This window comes from Argentina silus, assembly GCF_951799395.1.
Source record: "Argentina silus genome assembly, contig: scaffold_277, whole genome shotgun sequence".
Lineage (NCBI taxonomy): Eukaryota > Metazoa > Chordata > Actinopteri > Argentiniformes > Argentinidae > Argentina > Argentina silus.
This window is the reverse complement of record NW_028152818.1, coordinates 1-20,000: the sequence shown is the minus strand read 5'-3', so window position 1 is coordinate 20,000 and position 20,000 is coordinate 1. Positions and strand designations below refer to the sequence as shown.

The 20,000-nt window shown below is 44.9% G+C and overlaps 1 protein-coding gene and 1 long non-coding RNA gene across 2 annotated transcripts in view; one reads left to right on the top strand and one right to left on the bottom strand.

The window, feature by feature from the left end:
* Window positions 1–10,087, top strand: part of LOC310824611 — a 10,412-nt gene extending 325 nt beyond the window's left edge. Inside the window, exons 1-3 of the long non-coding RNA XR_014555045.1 lie at window positions 1–12; window positions 7,612–7,755; window positions 9,955–10,087. The exon at window positions 1–12 is cut by the window's left edge and continues 325 nt beyond it. This is a non-coding gene — a long non-coding RNA (uncharacterized lncRNA). The remainder of the gene's footprint in view (window positions 13–7,611; window positions 7,756–9,954) is intronic.
* A 1,542-nt stretch (window positions 10,088–11,629) lies between these two features.
* On the bottom strand, window positions 11,630–13,437 carry LOC310824612 (protein mab-21-like 2). Its single transcript, XM_083697876.1, has one exon. The coding sequence runs from the start codon at window positions 13,155–13,157 to the stop codon at window positions 12,078–12,080; it is 1,080 nt and encodes a 359-aa protein (XP_083554002.1). The 5' UTR covers window positions 13,158–13,437; the 3' UTR covers window positions 11,630–12,077.
* Between the last annotated feature and the right edge of the window lie 6,563 nt (window positions 13,438–20,000).

Below are 20,000 nucleotides of genomic sequence, written 5' to 3'. Positions count from 1 at the left end.
CCACGGAGCACGGTCAGTAGTCCCCACGCCGTCCCCGGGCCCCGCGGCCGACCCCCCCCACCCGCCCGCCTGCCGTGCCCCGCCCCGCCCTGCGGCAGCACCAACACGCCCATAAAAATTAGTGCTACATTTTCTATAAAATGTTTATTGTGCCACATGACACAGTAAAAAAAAAGGGGGGGGGGGGGGAGCGGGCTAATTTGAATAGTTCACACACTTGATTTCCCCCAACTTGCCTCCTATTAACTTGTGTTCGTTCTGTGTTCGTTCAGTGTGATGCACACACACACACACACACACACACACACACCTGGGTCTACACTTTTATTTTAAAATCACTCTTTTCAGTTCTTTATTAATGTCAGAGTTTAATGTTTCAGTGGAGAAATTTGAATTTGTGTGTGTTCCTTTTCTGTTTTCTTGCATGGCAGTGCGTGGCATTAATGGTAAGTAGCATTCCAAACCCCTCCTGGCTCCTGGGGGAAACCCCCTTTGTCTTATTCCAATGCAAATGACCCGTCTGACTTTCAATAGGAAGCAGTTGTGTTTGGGCCTTGAGTTCTTTGGATTTCTATTTCCCTTTTGAATGTGTCATTTGTACGTTGAATTTTTGTGCACAAAATTGTAAGGGGGAAATGTTGATTTAAGCTGGCAGGTAGGTCTTGGTACAAATATGAGTTATATAAATCACACCAGTGTCTGACTGACAAGCTTTACTCAATGTTGATTTACTATTTAGATTTTCACCGCTAATGCAGTGATTTAAAAAAAAAAAAAAAATAAAAAAAATAAAAACAAATGTATGTATAGCTTCAGGAGAAATTGGATTAATTAGGTATGAAATTATTTGTATTTTTATATACCAGCACTGTTGTGCTGCAGGTGTGCCATGGTGTTATTTTAATATGCGATGATGTCGTGTTTATTCAGAGAGCCAGGTAATGACACCCGGGCTGCTGTCCAATTAGAACCCTCCTTGATCAAGTGGTCATAAATCTCTCTTGGCTGAAGGTCACCGGAAACAGAGCGATCCGTTACGGTCACAATTAGGGGTTGTTGGGACGGTGTGGCTATGTGAGGGCTAATTAGTTCAGACGAAATTAATCATTTCTAAATACCAAAACTATTGATTATCATTATTTCTTGTTTATATTTAGTACGCAAAAGGGGGGGGGGGGGGGGAGGAAAAAGATTACATTTTACGACGTGTCCTCTCCGGTCTGTGGCTGGTGAAGAATAGCTCTGCCATGTAGTAAAAGCAAGGCTCTCGGTGAGGAGGTGAAATAGAGTGTGTCTTGAAACACCCACGTCAATACTGCTGTATTATCTCCAAGACGGAAGAGTCGTTAAACCAACACCATTGATTACCTTTTTCTCCAGCGTCGGGATTGGGATAGATTGATCTGATCTCCGTTGTTGCCCTGCACTTGCTTATAACAACAGAAACAACTACAAAAAACAAATTAGCCTACTGGCATTATGACTGCATTATGACTGCATTATGACTGCATTATGACTGCCTATGGCCCCTGGTGTCTAACCCCTAACCCTGGTGTGAGCATTGATTACTTCATCTTATGATGACTGTTGGATAGATGATTCACTTACTTCAACAAATGTATTATCGCTTTGGATAAAGGCGTCTGCTAAAAGCCATGAATGTAAATGTAAACAACAGCAGGTGCAGATGTCCAACAAACTCCCTGAACTCACTCAAACTGACCTCACCGTCTCTGGCTCACCGTCTCTGGCTCACCGTCTCTGGCTCACCATCTCTGGCTCACCTTACGTAGCCCTAAAGGAAACACGGTGTGCCATTAGCCGCGATAGCCATGTGACACACATGCTTGTGCGTTCAGGGTGGGAGTCACAGTTTCCCCAGGGCGGGCCTAATCCCTGGTTTCTGCTAAGATACTAGCCTGCCATTCCGGCTCACACCAGGGTTTGCAATCAGGGCCGTTCTCGGGTCCGGGGTTTTTACCGGCTTAACCTATTGCGCTCCCCAATAACGGTCCGTTTCTGGGCCGAAAATGGCTCCAATATGTCTTGCGGTCGTCCCTCCCAAACGTGGCATCAGTCCCGGAGACAAACGACCATTGTGACAGAAGTCAATAAGAATGTGATCTAAAAGCAATAAGGGCTCTGTATCCCAGCATCCTCGGAGACCATAATGGCCGTAATGTGGAGGCAGCTGGAGGGTGGGACCCGAGTCCCAGTCTTCCCTTCTCTCTCCATCTCTCTCTCTCTCTCTCTCTCTCTCTCTCTCTCTCCTCTCTCTCACTTTCTCTCTCCTCTCTCTCACTTCCTCTCTTCTCTCTCTCCTCTCTCTCTTTCTCTCTCTCTCTCACTTTCTCTCTCCTCTCTCTCACTTCCTCTCTTCTCTCTCTCCTCTCTCTCTTTCTCTCTCTCTCACTTTCTCTCTCCTCTCTCTTTCTCTCTCTCTCACTTTCTCCCTCACGCTCTTCCTCTCTCTCTCTGTTTCTCTCTCCCTCTCTGTCTTTTTCTTTCTCGCACACACTTCCTCTCTTTCTCTCTCTTTCTCTCTCTCTCTTTCATCCTCTCTGTATTAGCTTCTGTTAGTGAGCAGAACAGCAGTTGTCATCCTCATTGTGTGAAGCTGAGGCATCAATCAGCTACTTGCAATTGCCCCCCTCCCCCCTCCCCCTCCCCCGTGACGCTCTGTGACATCATCAGTCAGTCAATCAAATCTGAATCTGTTACTCGGTTATTAGGCAGGGCAATAAATTCTGCTTAAAAATAATCAATACGGCTTGTCGAATGGACGTACTGCATATTCACCGCCATATTGAGGACAAATTCTTCCACATGCTGTGTGTATTTTTTTGCTTTAAAAGTCCTGACTGAGTGAAAACCAGTCACCAGGCAGCCATGGTGCTGCATCCGGGTGTATTACCTCAGGAGAGGATTGCCCAGCTCCAGCTGGAGGACTATATCATTAAAATAACTCTTTGACGTTGAGGCTTGACGGCGTCCATTTTTTTTTTTCCTGATGTAACCTTTCTTCTTGTTTTTGTCGACCCGACATTTGTTACGGAAGTGGAGCTCAAGACGAGAATGCAGGCTTGGGGTTTTCAAACGGAGCGCAGGGGTCATATCTGGCTGTAATTATTTTCATCAGATGAAGAAAGAAAATGGAGGGAGGGAGGCAGGGAGGGAGGGGAGACCCCCCCCCCCCCACACACACACACACATCCCCCCCCACCCCCATAAGAAAGCATTTAGTGAAGGATCCAGTCTGTATTCAACATTATTTCAGGCTACTCATGGACCTGGCAACACTTCTCCAGTCATGAGCACCCTGATACACATGTTAGGGGATGAAAAAGTGGGTTTAAGTGAATGCACAAACACAATGTTATAATAGACTCTTGCTTACTAACTTTGCAACAAACGTCAAACTTTGTTACCAGTATTGTGACGCTCCGCATGTATTTTCCGCACGTTTTCCGGGAAAACACATTTCACAAACCTGATCCGTTTTTGCATAAGATATGCGGAGGGAGACACAGCTATTTGAGGTACAACAACCAGGATCATTCATAGCCGGCCAAAACCTGGAGGACGACTTCCAGCCCGAGAGCCTCGACGCGTGGCGGTTAGGCCCGGGCCGGGTCGAGGGGGCTAGTCATGTATTTATGGCTGGAAAGAGCCATCTTTCCTGGGGATTGATTTGGTCCGGTCGAGGGGGCCCGTGCAGCAGGAGGAGAGGTGGCAGAGTAAATACCTGAAGACTTATGTCTCTGTTCGGACGATCAATACCCCCCCTCACGCCTGCACCGCTGGCTACGCTCTTGTTAAAAACTAATTTGTTAATTCTGACAATTTAATTGCTCAGCCCCAACGCATGCCTTTGGTAGCGTATAAGGGAGCATTTGAACCTCCTGGTGGGGAAATCGGAGGCCTTGAAACAGGGTAATGGGTGGTGTGGCCGTGGTGTATTCACGTTTGTGCCCTGGGCTCCATGAATGACCTGGTTCAAGAGGCCTGATGGGTATTCTGTTGACGTGGCATCCCTGGTTATTTAAGACATTCAGTGTTGTCGTTTTTAAAAAAAAAAATATATATATATGTATATATACAGTACCAGTCAAAAGTTTGGACACACCTTGCCAAGAGTGTGCAAAGCTGTCATCAAAGCAAAAAGTGGCAACTTTGAAGAATTTAAAATATTAAACATATTCTGGTTTGTTTAACACTTTTTTGTTTACTACATAATTCCGTGTGTGTTCCTTCATAGTTTTGATGTCTTCAATATTAATCTACAATGTAGAAAATAATAAAAAAATAATGAAAAACCATTGAATGAGAAGGTGTGTCCAAACTTTTGACTGGTACTATATATACGATCTGACTTGAATGTATGCATGATACACAATATAATATACGTCTTTAATTCAGGCTAAATTAGGGGCCGGTTTCACAGACAAGGCTTTAGCCTAGTCCTGGACTAATTCACACTTTTTAATGGCAGATTGCCACTGAGGATGCTTTTTAGTCTCGGACTGGCCTTGTCTGTGAAACCGGCCCTCGGTGTGGTTGTCACGGACAACAGCTCTCCAATGTTGTGCTAATTATGCAAGACATTTTCTGATGTTTGGTGCCATGAGAGACAGATGTTTTATTCTGTGGACTAATACCTATAGACCAATAGCTACTGCTACCTACACTACTGCTACCTACACTACTGCTACCTACACTGCTGCTACCTACACTACTACAGCCATAGTTCATTTAATCTGCGTTTGTATTCATGGTATTGTACATTTTAATGCATAGACCAAATGCTTTCAGAATACCTTGTACACCTTTAGGGGTTTGCTTCAGATAAAGTTGTTTTCATTTCATGCATAATATGAATATTATATTTAATATGCTGCACTGACCGGATGCTCCATAACCTCGTCGCCAACGGCCTTGTTTTTTTAATTCTCTATTGCTGCTGTTTCTCATCACAGTAAATAAATTGTAATATTATTAGCAGTAGATGTGTGTGTTGTTGTAGTAGCAACCGTGGTAGCTGTAGCAACCGTGGTAGCTGTAGCAACCGTGGTAGCGGTAGTAACCATGGTAGCAGCAGTAACTGGTGTAGCGGTAGTTACCGTGGTCGCAGTAGTAGCCATGATAGTGGTAGTTACCATAGTGGCGGTAGTAACCATGGTAGTGGTACAGTAGGAGGCTGTTACACACACACACACCAACACACACACACTAACTGTGACACGACCATCTGTGCGGGGGGGGGAGCCCACATTTGCATGTTGGGGTGAGACTTAGTGAGCCTGTTTATGGTGGCGGTGCACAGAAGTTCAAATTCACGTCTCCTTCTTCAGCTCACTCCTCTGTCAGGTTCCCGGGCCGCTGCACCGTCATGGTGTGAATAGGACCTCTGCATGTGGGACGTATTAGGGAGCTGGTAGTAATTTCACTGCCGCTAACTAAAGAATCCTCCAGGGAGACTTAATTACAGGAAGACCATTCTAAATATCAGTGAGCTGCATACTTTCCATGACAAGAGATTTCTCAGCCCCTCAGCTCTCTGAGGAACACTTTTGGAAGTCCGTGGCGATAGCTAGCTAGCTGGCTAGCTGCATAAAGAGGCTGTGCGTTTTTAGAGAATGCAAATGAGAGTTCTCCCCCCTCAGGTGGTGGTGTTCCGAGAGACCTGATAGGGAGGGAGGGAGGGAGGGGGTGGGGGGCGGGGGTGAGGGTGAGGGGTCACTGGTTCTGTGTCCAGTGGTTTGGAGTATAGAGGCCCTGTTGAGTACCCCCACACACACACTCACACACACATACACACACACACACCAACACACACACACATACACACACACACACACACACACACACACACACACACACACACACACACACACACACACTCTCACACACACACACACACACCCCAACACACACACCCACACACACACCCACACTCACACACACACACACACACACACACACACACACACACACTCACACACACCCCAACACACACACCCACACACACACCCACACTCACACACACACCCACACTCACACACACACACACACTCACACACACACACACACACACTCTCACACACAACACACACACCCACACACACACACACTCGCACACACACCCACACACATACACACCCCAACACGCACACACACACCCACGCTCACACACCCACACTCACACATACACACCCCAACACGCACACACACACCCACACTCACACACCCACACACACCCCAACACGGGAAACTGCTCCTGTCTCTCCCACTGTGTTTACATAGATGGAAGACTTGCTGGTCCGTATGCAGCTCACCCGTGTGTGTGTGTGTGTGTGTGTGTGTGTAGATCCTTACCATGCAGTCTGGGGAATGCAGGGCTCTGTAAATGTTTGCAGATTACCATTTTTCTTAAATAATCCATTTGGAACCTCAAGTCATGTTCAGTTGAAATCAAACAGGGCCAGCGAGCCGGCCTTCTGCGTGGTTGTGCGTGTTTGCCTCACGTTACGGGACATGGCTCTGCCCAGATAGATTGTATTTGTTGTGTCTCGCCTGTTTTAAGGGTGAATTGGGTGTTTTACAGTCGCTGTGTTTGATTATTAGTTTGCTTGTTCACTACTGAATGTGCACACGTACTGTCGATAAAGTCTGTTGCGTTAGCCGTGAACTCCAGCCCCGTCTTTTGCCAATAGAAACACTGTGAAATCAAAGAATTAGATTTGGAATATTAGATTTGTACCATTCCAGCAACTTCAATATAGAACGTCAATACAATGTTGCGTTCTGTCATTTGAGAGCCAGCGCAGAACTACAGACTGACGCAACGCTTCTGACAAAGACCTCTCAGATAAGATAGGAATCTGATTTGTTAATGTAACGTGTAATCTCCAGAAGCACCCGAGGCTAGCAAGGGTCATTGCCAGTGTTTCAGCTGGATTTATGACTTGACACATGTTTGTATGATGCGGGAAAATAGCATAAAAGGTTGCCAGTTTTTCTTCTTATGGCTTATTATGATGTTTACATCTCTGTCATGACTCTCCCGCATACTGTGTGTTCATGTTTGCGTCAGACCCCGATCCATGTTGTGTCTGAATTATGGGACGCTATGACAGTGTTGAATTAGAGGGTCTAAACTTTTCCAACTTTATTTTTGCCTAGTCGTAATTTTAAAATTAGCCTTGTACTGAGACATTTTATCCGTCACATTTGTGCTATTTCATTCATAATTAAATAGTTTTTGCGTGAGACCCACGGGATATTTAAACAATTTAAATGCATCTATGAGAATTTAGAATCACACAATGCATTTTATTATTTACTTTATTTTAAGGTATTGATTAAAAACATCTAATACACTTGCATTTTACATTAGTAGGATTAGTATGTTTAGGTTTACAGGACATGTCATGCTTTTGATATAGAACCAGAATAGTCACATTATAATATTGCGTTACATTTTGTCTTTGCATTTACAAAGTTTTGCTAGTTACGGCTACTCACCTCAGAACAACAAAATGTACTTGGTAAAAACACAATTACGCATCACGGGGGGAAAAAAAAAAACATAAATACTTGTCTTCTTTTCAGCTCCCGAGGAAGATATTCTCAAAGGCAAACAGTCCATCAGAAGTCAAGCCGTGGGAAATCAGAACTCAGAGAGTGAGATATTGTTGGACGGGGACGATGACACACTGTCATCCCTGGAGGAGAAGGAACTGGAGAATCTAACAGGTAACGCGGCACTTCATCCGTTTCATGTCGAATACCGGGAGGCCCCTCTTTTCCTCTCCTCTCCTCTCTTCTCTTCTCCTCCCTCCCGCTCCTTCTCTCACGCGTGCCGTGCGGTTACCGGTGCTCCAAACAAACGGTTAATGGGGGATCACCTCCCGGTGGCTGCCATTACCGCTGACAAGACTCGCTCATTACGGCACTCTGATCGCCTTGGCTTTGCGTCTTCCCCTCGACTTGAGAGAGAGGGAGGGAAGGAAGAAAACACGCACACACACACACATTTCCAATTGGCAAGCATGTCCTGCTGTACAAATTCATATAATCCCAGAGCAGAACATCCGCATTTTTGTTTGAAATGAAATGATAGTGCAGACGAAAAAAACCCCACCACCGTTTAGAACAATAGGCCCAGTGTGTTTATCCCGGGTGTACGCTACCTATTTGAGAGGCTGCATGGGAGCGCAAAGTATGTCTTATCTGCCGATGTTGCGAACTGTTAGGCCGATTGTGATAAGAGGTGTTTTGGCTCGGGTGGCTCTCTTCCCTTCTGCGAAATACTGAATTAAAACTATGTATTAACTCATTATCTAATGACTACCTCCATGTCATTAACACGTATTTAGACAGCAGGCAGTCTCCGCTGGCGATTCGAGAAGCCGCTATTAGGCCTATCATAATTAAACAGCGTTTTACAACCTAAATAATCGTGCTTTAATAGAACTATGCTTTAAACTCATTTTATGTGCAGCGTTTAACGGTGCGGTCTTCGTGTAGGCCTCGCGTATAACAGGCTGTAGACTAGGCCTCGTCAATGTTAACAAGACTCAAACGAATCAAATTGCTTATCAGTCAAATTATTAGCCACTAGAAATTGGTTATGCCACACCCATTAATGTCAATGCGTGTCCCTATCCCTGCAAAACATGTATTAGTTATCATACGACTACTAATCGGATTGCATTCTATAATCCCGCAATTCCCTCATTTGGCTTTTCAGTAACATCGTGGTCGCTGTATTATAATAGAAATGAGCTCAGAGCGCAATTATTAAAACGCGCCAGATGACAATAGGATAAAGCGGTGATCCTGCCTAATAAAGTGACACGGGTTCTGCAATGAAGTGGAAATTGTCATGGGGGTCGGGGGGTGGGGGGCAGCTCAGCTGTCCGATCCAGGTGTGATTGAATGTCTAGGAGTGATTGAAAAAAAATGTTATTTCACCCTCGGATTACATGTTAATGCTCGAGAGGGACTACACAGGGGGGGCGAGACCAACGACAAATGAACATATCTGTTTATCCCATCCGTGTGTGAGAGCGGGGTGCTCTGGGAAATCAAGCCGGGCTCCGAGGCTGTCCTGCCGCACATCTGCAGATACAATGCGCCGGCACATGTGGTGAACGGGCCAGAGCTTACCGCGTCTCCCCTGAGCAGATCTCTCATTGTCATACTGGCATACATTAAGATTGATGAGAGATTAAACAGAGCCGCACCAGCCCGCAATCAATGGGCTTTGATTGACAGCTGATTCTGTTCTTTGACAAGGCCGCCGTCTCCTGGGTTACGGATCGGATGCTGACGTTTCTATTTCACTCCGGGCCAAAACCACCTTCCTCGGTTTAGCACCGAGAGGAAACGTTCTGACCGAGGCGATCCTGCTTCGAGGCCTGTATTTATCCTATATTTATCCTTCTGCCATTTTTGGTGGGATCTAAATCTATCCCTATGTTATTAATTCCAAAAGGGGGTTGAATATTACAACAGCATATATTGTTATTATTATTAGTAATAATAATAATAATGATAATAATAATACTATTGTAATATTAATAATAGCCTAATAGTATAATTTGGTTGCATAAAACGGTTGAATGATAGACTAGAATTGCTGTTTTACAGACATTGTTACAGACGTGTGCTGCCCTACTTCCTATTTGACGTCTGAACCGACCCGTAGCGCTCCTCCGCTCCTCCCTATCCCAGAGCCCAGGTCGTGTTCTGCCGCGTTCTTGCCGCCTTTTCACGGAGAGAAAAGAGCCATCAAAGTCAATGCGTCCGCTTGTTGAGTTTATATGTTTACTTTTACACGCTGTTGCCCTTTGAAACACTGTTTTTGTGTAAGGACACGGAGGAGGGAGGGAGGGGTAAGCGCTAATGTTTGCTTTCTGACCGCCGTTGTCGGCCGTGTGTGTCTCCCAGGCCCAGTAAACCTGAGCACCAGTGCCCAGCTGGTCGCCCCGGCCGTGGTAGTGAGAGGGACCCTGTCCATCACCGCCTCCGAGCTCTATTTCGAGGTGGATGAAGAAGAGCCGAGCTTTAAGACCATCGATCCGAAGGTAAGAGACGGGCTTTAACTCCATTGATCGGAGCGCCTCAAAATGTCATTCATAAAGCCAGCTTCAAACTGGCCATGCCGGTTCTCCTGACCCCTAATACCCCCACAACTCCATCTCACCCACTGTCTGTCTGTCAGCCAGCCCATGACCTCTCTCTGTCTCTCTCTCTCGCTCTCTCGCTCTCTCTCTCTCTCTCTATATATATATATATATATATATATATACACACATACATCTACACACACAGGCCTACATGTGTTGAATATTGCAATAACACCAATGATGACCGTAAGGTAAACCATTAGGGCTGCTGTATGCCTCGCCCTCGATGAAGAGGAAATTCACCAAAATGCAAATGATAATTGCATTACATTTTGAGCTAATGTTGTGATATCTGGTCTGCTATTGAAGGTGCCGATTAGCTTTTTGTTTCTAAATATATTGCTGTAGCATAGGCCTACGACTGTTATGTTAATGAGACCCATAAAGGCAGCCACCACTGAGACTCAACAGCTTTAATTATGAAAAACTTTGATCCTTTCTCAATGATGCCCTGTACAGGCTTGGCAGATCAGCTTTATCCTCCGTTGTGTTCTTTCATTTAGATATTCGATTAAATATGTCAGTCCACGAGTCATTGTGAATATGAATTGCTTATGATTTTTTGCAAATTTTGCAAGTCGAGTGTGACGATGAAATGATATGTATTTATTTGAAATGAATGCACTTTATAATGTATAGGCTACTCCCTGGAATAATGAGAGAAATTAATCATAACAGTCATAACAAATATGTCCGATAGGCCTGGTGTCTAATTTAGGCTACGGCGACCGAGGGGGTGCATTTGTTGCCTCGAGATTAAGCTGCAAAAGCGACAACTGTTGGATCGGGCCTTGTTCAGAAATTAGCCCGAACTTTCTCTGTCGACGTGTATTCACTGTCAAATCCTATGGCTTAATATGAGGAAAATAAACTAAACTAAAATAGTATTACATATATATATAACTATCAGTAATAGTACACCCTAGTGTACAGTTTAGCATTATTTGATCTTCGATTTTAATGCATAAGTCGACAGACTTTCCTCTCATTGCAACGTCAAAACGGCCGGAGAGTAGCCTCGTCTACTCGGCCTACAAGTGGTTATGCCTCTCTGTCTCCAGGCTCTCCGGTGTCGGCTGTACCTCACAACTAATACAGTCAATAGTTACATTTATGCATATAACACATAAATCCTCCTATTGAACAATGCTAAATAATGACACTGTTGTTTAGTCTACGACTGCAACATTTGTTTGACCTAAAGTCATCGACTGGATGTGTTTTCCTCCTACAGCCTACGACAATTTCACATCAACATTTAAATCCTTTGGCTTGTATTACAAATATTACCAGGCAATAATGACCTAAAGCCTAGCGTAGTTGTTGGTTAATGTGAAATATGAATCACTTTGCGTTTTTAGTTCAACGGTTGTTTTTATTTTAAGTAACGCGGTGATGGGTTTAACTCAATTCTATTGGTTATCTCCTTCTCGAAAAATCCCAGCAAAACATGTAACAAACACAAGGCCAAATTGTAATGTAATTTGCTTCGTTTTTATTAACATTTCAGTTTAAGGTCACATCATGAAAAAATTGAACTTGGCACGCTACATTTTTATTCTTTCACTTAAAGATTTTTTGTGCATATATTTTAAATAAACATTTCTTCACTTTGTGAAAACATTTAGAATAGAACAAACAGAAATGATTACATTTAGCTTAAAATGTACCTTCTTTTTCTCTCTCTCGCAGTGTCCCATTTTCTCCATATTGTAAAAGTCTTTTTTTTTTATTATTATTATTTTTTAAATCGTATTTGTTTTTGTTTCAGTTTGTTCAATTGTTTCACATTGCTCGGAGAATTAAGATCACGCTTTTCCTCCGCTTTGAATCTGTGTAATCTCGACCGCCCCTCGACACGAATAGCAAGGGTATCACAACGATTTATAATTTGTCCAAACTTTTCGCATTCGTGAGGATTTCCCTCGCTAGTCTCCACGCCTGCTTCGCCGCCGCTTCCAGGGCCGAGTGCGGCTTCCCCTGAAACAGGTCCAAGTTCGGTAAGAAGTAATGGGGACATCGGCGGCATTGCAAACACGAGATGAGCTGCAGCAGAATCCCGTTGAGCCGGTCCCCGAGACAGGACTCGTCCCAGTCGGTCTCCCTCGGGTGTTTCTCGCATTCGTACAGCAGCAGAGTCTTCATGTGGTAGTTGTTGAGGGGCTGGCCCGGCAGCTCCAGGTGACGGTCCCGCAGAGTCTTGAGGACTGAGAGGCATTTCTTCCTGCAGCCGGCCATCAGGAGCCTGTTCTCGGCCTCGCTGAACTGCAACACCCAGGCGTCACTCTCCGCCGAGCTCTGCTTCCCGGTTAACGAGTAGCACTCCTTGGAGAGGAGGTTGAAGCCCTCGGCCTTGACCTCCGCCACCCGGTTCGGGCCGGGCCAGGGGATGTGGGGCATGGGCCACTGGGCCGCGCTCCTAGGCCAGATCCCCGTACACTTAAACGCGGGGGTGATCTGGACCACGTACCTCTCCCTGATGCGCAGCTTCACCTCGCTGGTGTCCGCCACCATCTTAACCATGTCGCGGTAGCTGCATTTGTCTACCGCCTGCGCCACCAGAGTCTGAAACCGAGAGCGGATCTTCCGGGCGGAGAGGTACCCCGACGCGGTGATGAACTCAACCCACAGCGACATGCTCCTTTTCCGGCCGTCGCTCAGCTTCAGCACCGCGCAGCCGGGCAGGGAGCCGTCGTCCACGAAGTTAAACACCCCCATCTGGTTGAGGTACAGCACCACCTCGAACTCGTTGGGGGCGATGACCTCCATCCCCTCGAAGCGCGCCTCTATCTCGCTGAGGGAGCTGATGAAGCGGGGCTCCTGGACTTCCACCTCCTTCAGGACGTCCGAAACCACCTTACACACCTCCCGGATGGTCTTCGCGATGGCCGCCTTCCGAGTTTGGCATCTCTCGTTGTTGTATTTGTTGAGCTGGTAGACCAGCTTAGCCTGCGTCGCGATCATGTTGGGGCAGAGGTCCGGGCTGTACACCGGAGAGTCGCAGTACGCTGACGGATCCAAGGCTGACCGGTAAGCCAGAGGCACGACGCTTCCCCCAGCAGTGAAACAAAATACAACTCAACTTTTTTATGCGAGCACAGCGGATGGACGTCAGTGTCAAGAGGAAACGGATAGGGATGTAACAGGCTACTAAATATCAGTCCAACTCAGATGTAGCCACAGAACGGGTGTGTTCGGTATACCGTCCGTGTCCTCGCTAACGGATAACCCGCTGGCCAGTCATCTCTCCTCTCCGTTGTCGGTGAAATCGGTTATTCTTTCCCTGGTCCCGCTGTTTGTCCACTCAGCTGAGAGAGGTACGGTACGGTAATGTCAGAGCTGGACTTGTGTACTTTATGAATGGTCCCTGGGCAGGAGTGGAAGGGGTGGGGCTTCCCTCCTCCTGCAATCAACGGCTGGGCTGTCAGTGCGAGCAGCCAATCAGCGGCAGAGCTGTCAACGCGACGAGCCAATCAGGGGCAGAGCTGTCAGTGCGAGGAGCCAATCAGAGGCGCCGCCGACAGGCACCCTGCACGAGAGGCACACTTTCTCCTTCCAACATCCTGGCTGCGCGCGGACCGCCGCTCCGGCCGAGATAGAGGACAGATAACCGGGCCTTTCTAAACACGGTGTGTGCTGTGCTCTTTACAGGGAGTTAGAAGACAATAACACATTTTTTAAACGACAGCTGTTTGTCTTGCCCGTACTTAATCCCCTGTCCAGGTGTGTATGCACTAAATGTGAAATGGAGATCTTAGCAGGAGAAACTAGTGTTGCACAGTGAGTGATGCTGTTTACCTGCGTGTTTGTCTTCTTGTGTGAGGACATTATGGATATTTGGAGACGAGTTTTTTTTATTATTTTTTTATTGAGAAAGTTAATTAGATTAGATTTTTAGATATTAGTAATATGATCGATATAAGATGATTGTCTTTAATTTAGAAAATGGTGTAGGCTACCTATCGTGCATTTAGATATCCTGGTTAAATCTCAAGCAATTTTTTTATGTCCTTATATATTTATTTTTTTGCGTCAAAAAATATATAAGCTATATGGTATATTCTCAGACAAGCTGGCGTGCATGGCTTCAGGCTACACGATGCTGCCATTTCAGGGTTCATGTTATAATCAGGTTAATGAGATGAATCAGATTGCCAGTGCACAGTAGGCTGTTTGTGATCAATTAAATGGAAATGTAGGCATTGTAATTTCCATGTAGTCTTATAGCATTTTGTTTGGTTTTGATTGGTTTTCCTGGTTTTATGGACAAAAGGGCAAAAAATATAACAAAATGTAATGTTGTGTTTTAAACCTCTGTCAACTTTTCCTTGGGATAAGTGGCGTCTCTGTTTTCCTCTTTTATAAACTATCCGGACTATCGCGGGCACACGACAATATGAAACATTGTTGATTAAATAATCACATCCAGCCTTTTTTTTTCTTTCTTCCCCTAATTTATAATTTTCCTCCTCACAGACACTGTTGGTTTTTTGTTTATGCTCATGACGATAATTTGCCTTTCGGCTATTCTCAAATTAGTCATCATGTTACTCGCACATTTGACCCATTTCATGTCATGGCACAATTAAAGAAAGGAAAACATTTCAGTCTTCACAGTGGCTGCACCTGCAGTAGCCTTAGTTTTTGCACTTGCATGCACAACTCGAAGACATGAAGCAGACGGGTATTTTCTTTGAAATCCTACGATCCTTTGATATTCCACTATTGTATTATTCGATGGTCTATAGTCTCTCCATGTTTAGGAACATTTTCTTCTAATTCGCCTCAACCCTTGAGCCTTTTGATAGTTTTCATTTATGTGGATATTTGTTGAATTAATGGCACATAGAAAATATGACAACGTCGTTCTTTGATTTCACTTATTAGTTTTAAATATAAGCGTACATGTATTGAAGTAACGCGTTTTTTGTGTTACTGATTCTCTTATTTTAATAGATTTTCTAGACGCTCAATTAATTTTTAGAATCACTCAAATGGCAAAAAACAACGACAGTGTCCCCTCAAGGTGTAAGCGGTTTTCTAAAACGCGTGTTATTTTAATCTGACCATCGCTTTATCGGTGGTGAACCTTGTCCATGATGAATAATTGACCGACGGGGCTTCGACGGGGTTGTAATTGAAGTCCCCTTATCACCCTGCACTTCATGTTAGATGACTTAAGGACCCATCACCGAGATGCGGGGAGAGGAGAGGAGAGGAGAGGGGTGGGCTGGATGGGGTGTGAGACGGATACTTAAGCCTAGACTGATTTAGCAGGAAAGACTGGCGAAAAAGAAAGCGGCGGCCTGAATGAATGCCACTTGAAGTCTTTGCAAACTATTGATCTATTTGCAGCTTCTCGTTGTACTAGAGTTAATGAGGCGCAGATCGGTTGGCGCTGGGCATTAAATTCATTAGGGAGTCAATTGGACATTGTCTGTCTGAAGCACGGTGTTTTTATGTCGGTCTCCCTCCAGGCCTTTCGCGTTAATTAGACATAAGTGTTTTAATTGCAACGACTTTGGGTATTTGGGGCAAAAAAATAACAACCTCCAGATCCAGTCTTCGTTGTGTTGGATGTCAACGATGTAATTACGCGCAGGCCTTCTTCGCCTCGGTGTTACCATCGGCTATCAAAATGCTTACTGATGTAATTTTATTCGAAATCTTATTTCATGATAGGCCGTCTTAGAATTTATTGTGATGATCGAGCAGTTTGAGCAATTAAATAATTGTTCAATTCAATTAACAAAAACAATTTCGTTTTGAATTGCATTTAGAGGATTGCCAGGATAAAACATTGTGCCACGTTTGTAATTGTGATATCTTTCACGTTGACATTATAGGACTCAAAGTGATACACTTTTTTTTTTACAATTGGACTGTTTTACGATTTGAGAAAAACAAAATGGAAGATTATTTTTCTGTTCTGTGAGAGGCATTGCAACCATGAAAAGGAACACGATCTAAATGAAGCACATGAAGTTATGCTTTTGGTTCACAACTAGGGATTGGGCAGCACATCAGTGGAGGGTTATCCACCAAGCCTAAGAGGCTGAAACCTGATAGAGAGTATCCCTATCCCTCCATCTCCTGAGAATACTCTCTTCTACTGTATTACTGTCTTGGTTTCTCGTCCTGTACTTTATGTCAGCTTATTATTTGCTGAGGACTGGAAAGTAGAAACACTGCATTGCATGCATGGCTCCTGGAATAACACACACAGATGCAAGGAGAAGCTTGTGAGAGAGTCTTTCTGTAGGAGCTCAGTGCTTGGTGAAATGGCAAAGCCTCTGGCCTGTCATTTTTCTGCATTCCTTAAGTTGTAACGAGGCGACCCCTCACGGCTGGGAGCAGGGCTGTGGCTGTGTCCACTGACCGGACCAGGCTCTGGTTTAGCTGAAGTCTGGAGTCTGCTGGGGTTTCTGAATTCACATTAGTGATATATGTGCCGTCTCAGCATTTTTTCTCCATGTTCAAGTAAAGTATGATTGTGTAATGAGCTGCTCATATGATGACACACCGCACACACACACACACACACACACACACACACACACCTTGTTTAAGATGTTTTGTGTCAAGGACGAAACTACATGAAGGAATAATCAGTGCTATTCACTCCCAGTGTAAGTTCTTTAAAACCTTACATTTGTTGTTTTGAGACATCTCATATATATATATATTTGTGGATTCAGATTGCAAAAAAACATTGTTTTTTTTAAGTGTGCTTCAATATTATATTTTGGTAGAACGTGGAATGAACTAGAAACACACAGACACACACACACAGACACACACACACACACACACACACACACGATACTCTTAGCAAAAGCCTGATGGTCAGCTCAAGTGAACCATTTGCAAAGCTCTCGGTGGAGCGGGAGGATGTTGTTCTGTATTTGCTGTATTTCAACCCAGCCGACCCGTTTTCACAAGGAGGTTTTCAGCAGAAATCCTTCAGAAATGGTCCTGGAGCTGCGGCCTGTTAAGGTCTACGGGTTGACCTTGATTTATTGTGAAGATTTAAAAAATGCGAAACTGTTGAGATTTGACATTCTTTTCCTCTGAATCATGCCCAACTGAAGGACCAGTCATCCTCAAGTAGCCTTGGCGTTCCGCTGTACACGGAGAAAACATCCACTCAAGGGCCTCTATTTTAGTGTGAGGCTGTTTAATATCAAACGCTCAGCACCAGAGAGATCACTACACACTCAGAAGTCGTGAAAACGTCCCAAATGCAAAGAAACACGCTAACTGTAGCTAAATAAAATATATAGCGACAGTAAGTATGACCGTTAAAGACAAATTGTAAATATCCTACGAGCCGTGACAGGGTCAGCATATACACATATCTGTAATGTAAATTATTGCATCCAAAAGCAATATTAGCAACAGTGTTTGAAACAAGAGTCCAACAGATTCTTAGCTTGGTGACGACAGTAAAGCAGTTATCGCTAACGAGGGGAACAGTAGAATGTGTTTTCTAGTTGTTCACACATGGTTGTTTTCCAGGTTGGAGTGATTCCTGTCTTCTTTAACCTGCAGCGTAGTCATCTCATTAGTTTAATATATTCAGTTGATGCTGAACACTAACAACATACCCTGGGCTGGGAATGTCAGCCAACACACACAATCCCAGTTCACCTTAGGATACTGTGTGTGTGTGTTGCGTGTGTGTGTGTGTGTGTGTGTGTTTCAGATAATGTGTGTGTGTTTCAGAGAGTGTGTGTGTGTGTGTGTGTGTGTGTGTGTGTGTGTGTGTGTGTGTGTGTGTGTGTGTGTGTGCGTGCGTGCATCAGAGTCTGTGTGTATCAGAGTGTGTGTGTGTGTGTGTTTCAGAGAATATATCAGAGTGTGTGTGTGTGCGTATATCAGAGTGTGTGTGCGTATATCAGTGTGTGTGTGTGTGTTTATCAGAGTGTGTGTGCATGTGCGCATGTGTGTGTGTGTGTGTGCGTGATGGAGAGAAATTGTGTGAGGAAGAGAGAGAGAGAGAGAGAGAGGGAGAGAGAGAGCGAGGGAGAGGGAGAGAGAGAGAGGGAGAGAGAGAGTGCTGTGCGGCATTAAACGGTATCAATCAGTTCGGCCTCTCCCCCGACAAAGTGGAAAAAAGCACCAGGTCGCGCAAACACGTCTGTTTTGCGGTGAATCACTTGGAGTCATCACTCACCGTGCACTCCAACGTTAGGGCTAATATTCCCTCTGCGGATGGACCTAGAAGGGCCTTTTCCTCTTTTTGGCAAAAATCTACGAAGGGGGCTGCTTATTCTTAAGTCTGCTTGTCACACAAACACTCTCCTCTCGGGTCACTGCTGTGTAGGAACAGAAAACAAAACAAATACTTTTAACAACCGCAGTTACGGTTTAACCCTCGGAGCCAAACAGTGGTCATTTCCAATCGCCCCTCGGAGCATCCGTCATGCCACAGAGGCAGAGAGGCACACAGAGAGAGAGAGAGAGAGAGTTCAGGTTCCTCTCTCCATTTTCTTTTTCATATCTGTCATCATATTAAGATGCTAATAAATCAGACTGTGTGTTTTCACCGTACGCCCTCTCTGTACTAACTGATGACCAGGCATGGCTGGCGTATTGTCATTGGTTCTTGCTATTCTCCCAAGGTGAACTCCCTTTTAACGCCGAAACATATTTGATGACATGCGTACAGCATCCTTGATATGACGGACACGCCAGCGGACCAATCACAAGATGGAGGAATTCACTACCTCCAGGATAAAAAAAAAAAAAAAAAAAAAAAGCAAGTCGGCGATATAAAACAGCTGCTTCTGAAGGCCTTTTCGGCTACCACCGAATCCCCCTCTTCTCTCTGTCTGCCTAGGCTTTATCTCCTCTGAAAACATGCTGCATTATCTGTGTGAGAGAGAGAGAGGTTTCTCTGGTCTGTGCTGAAGAGAGAGAGAGAGGGAGGGAGAGAGAGAGAGAGAGAGTCTCCCTTTGATCTGAGCCTTTGTGACGACTCCACAGTGATCCCCTCACCAGGGGCAGGACAGTGTCCATGCCCCCTCACCTCGCTCTCCTGACTGATAAGCACCCCTCCCTCCCTCCCTCCCTCCCTCCCTCTCTCATTCTCATTCTTTCTCTCTCTATCTCTCTCCCCCCTCCCTCCCTCCCTCTCTCATTCTCTCGTTCTCATTCTTTCTCTCTTTCGTTCTCTCTCTCTCTCTCCCCTCCTTCCCTCCCTCTCTCATTCTCTCGTTCTCATTCTTTCTCTCTTTCGTTCTCTCTCTCCCCCCTCCCTCCCTCCCTCCCTAGCCGTAAGGTAACATGCTACCAGATCCTCCCAGCTCCTGAAGAGCCTCAGTAGTGTGCTACCAGATGACTCAGCCTAGCCAGAGGGCTATTAAGCACTATGATGCACTGTACTCTACTCTACCATGCAGTGTACTGTACTTTAACCCTAACCCTAACCCAGTGTACTATACTTTAACCCAAACCCTAACCCAGTGTACTATACTTTAACCCTAACCCTAACCCAGTGTACTATATTTTAACCCTAACCCAGTGTACTATATTTTAACCCTAAACCAGTGTACTATATTTTAACCCTAAACCAGTGTACTATATTTTAACCCTAACCCAGTGTACTATACTCTACCATGCAGTGTACTATTTCTCCTGCCAACTGCCTCTTCCCTGATGTTAAACTCATAACATACAAGATTGATTGCACTTTGTACTGGAGGAGGCAAAATATGTTCTTTAAAAACATATATATATTTTTTTTTAAGTTGTAGTGAATCTAAACCTTGACGGTCAGCCAGACCTTAACCCCGTGGTCGTGGC

What these genes read in the sequence shown, in the direction of transcription:
- LOC310824612 (XM_083697876.1), bottom strand. Translation starts at nt 13,157, where the DNA reads ATGATCGCGACGCAGGCTAAGCTGGTCTACCAGCTCAACAAATACAAC.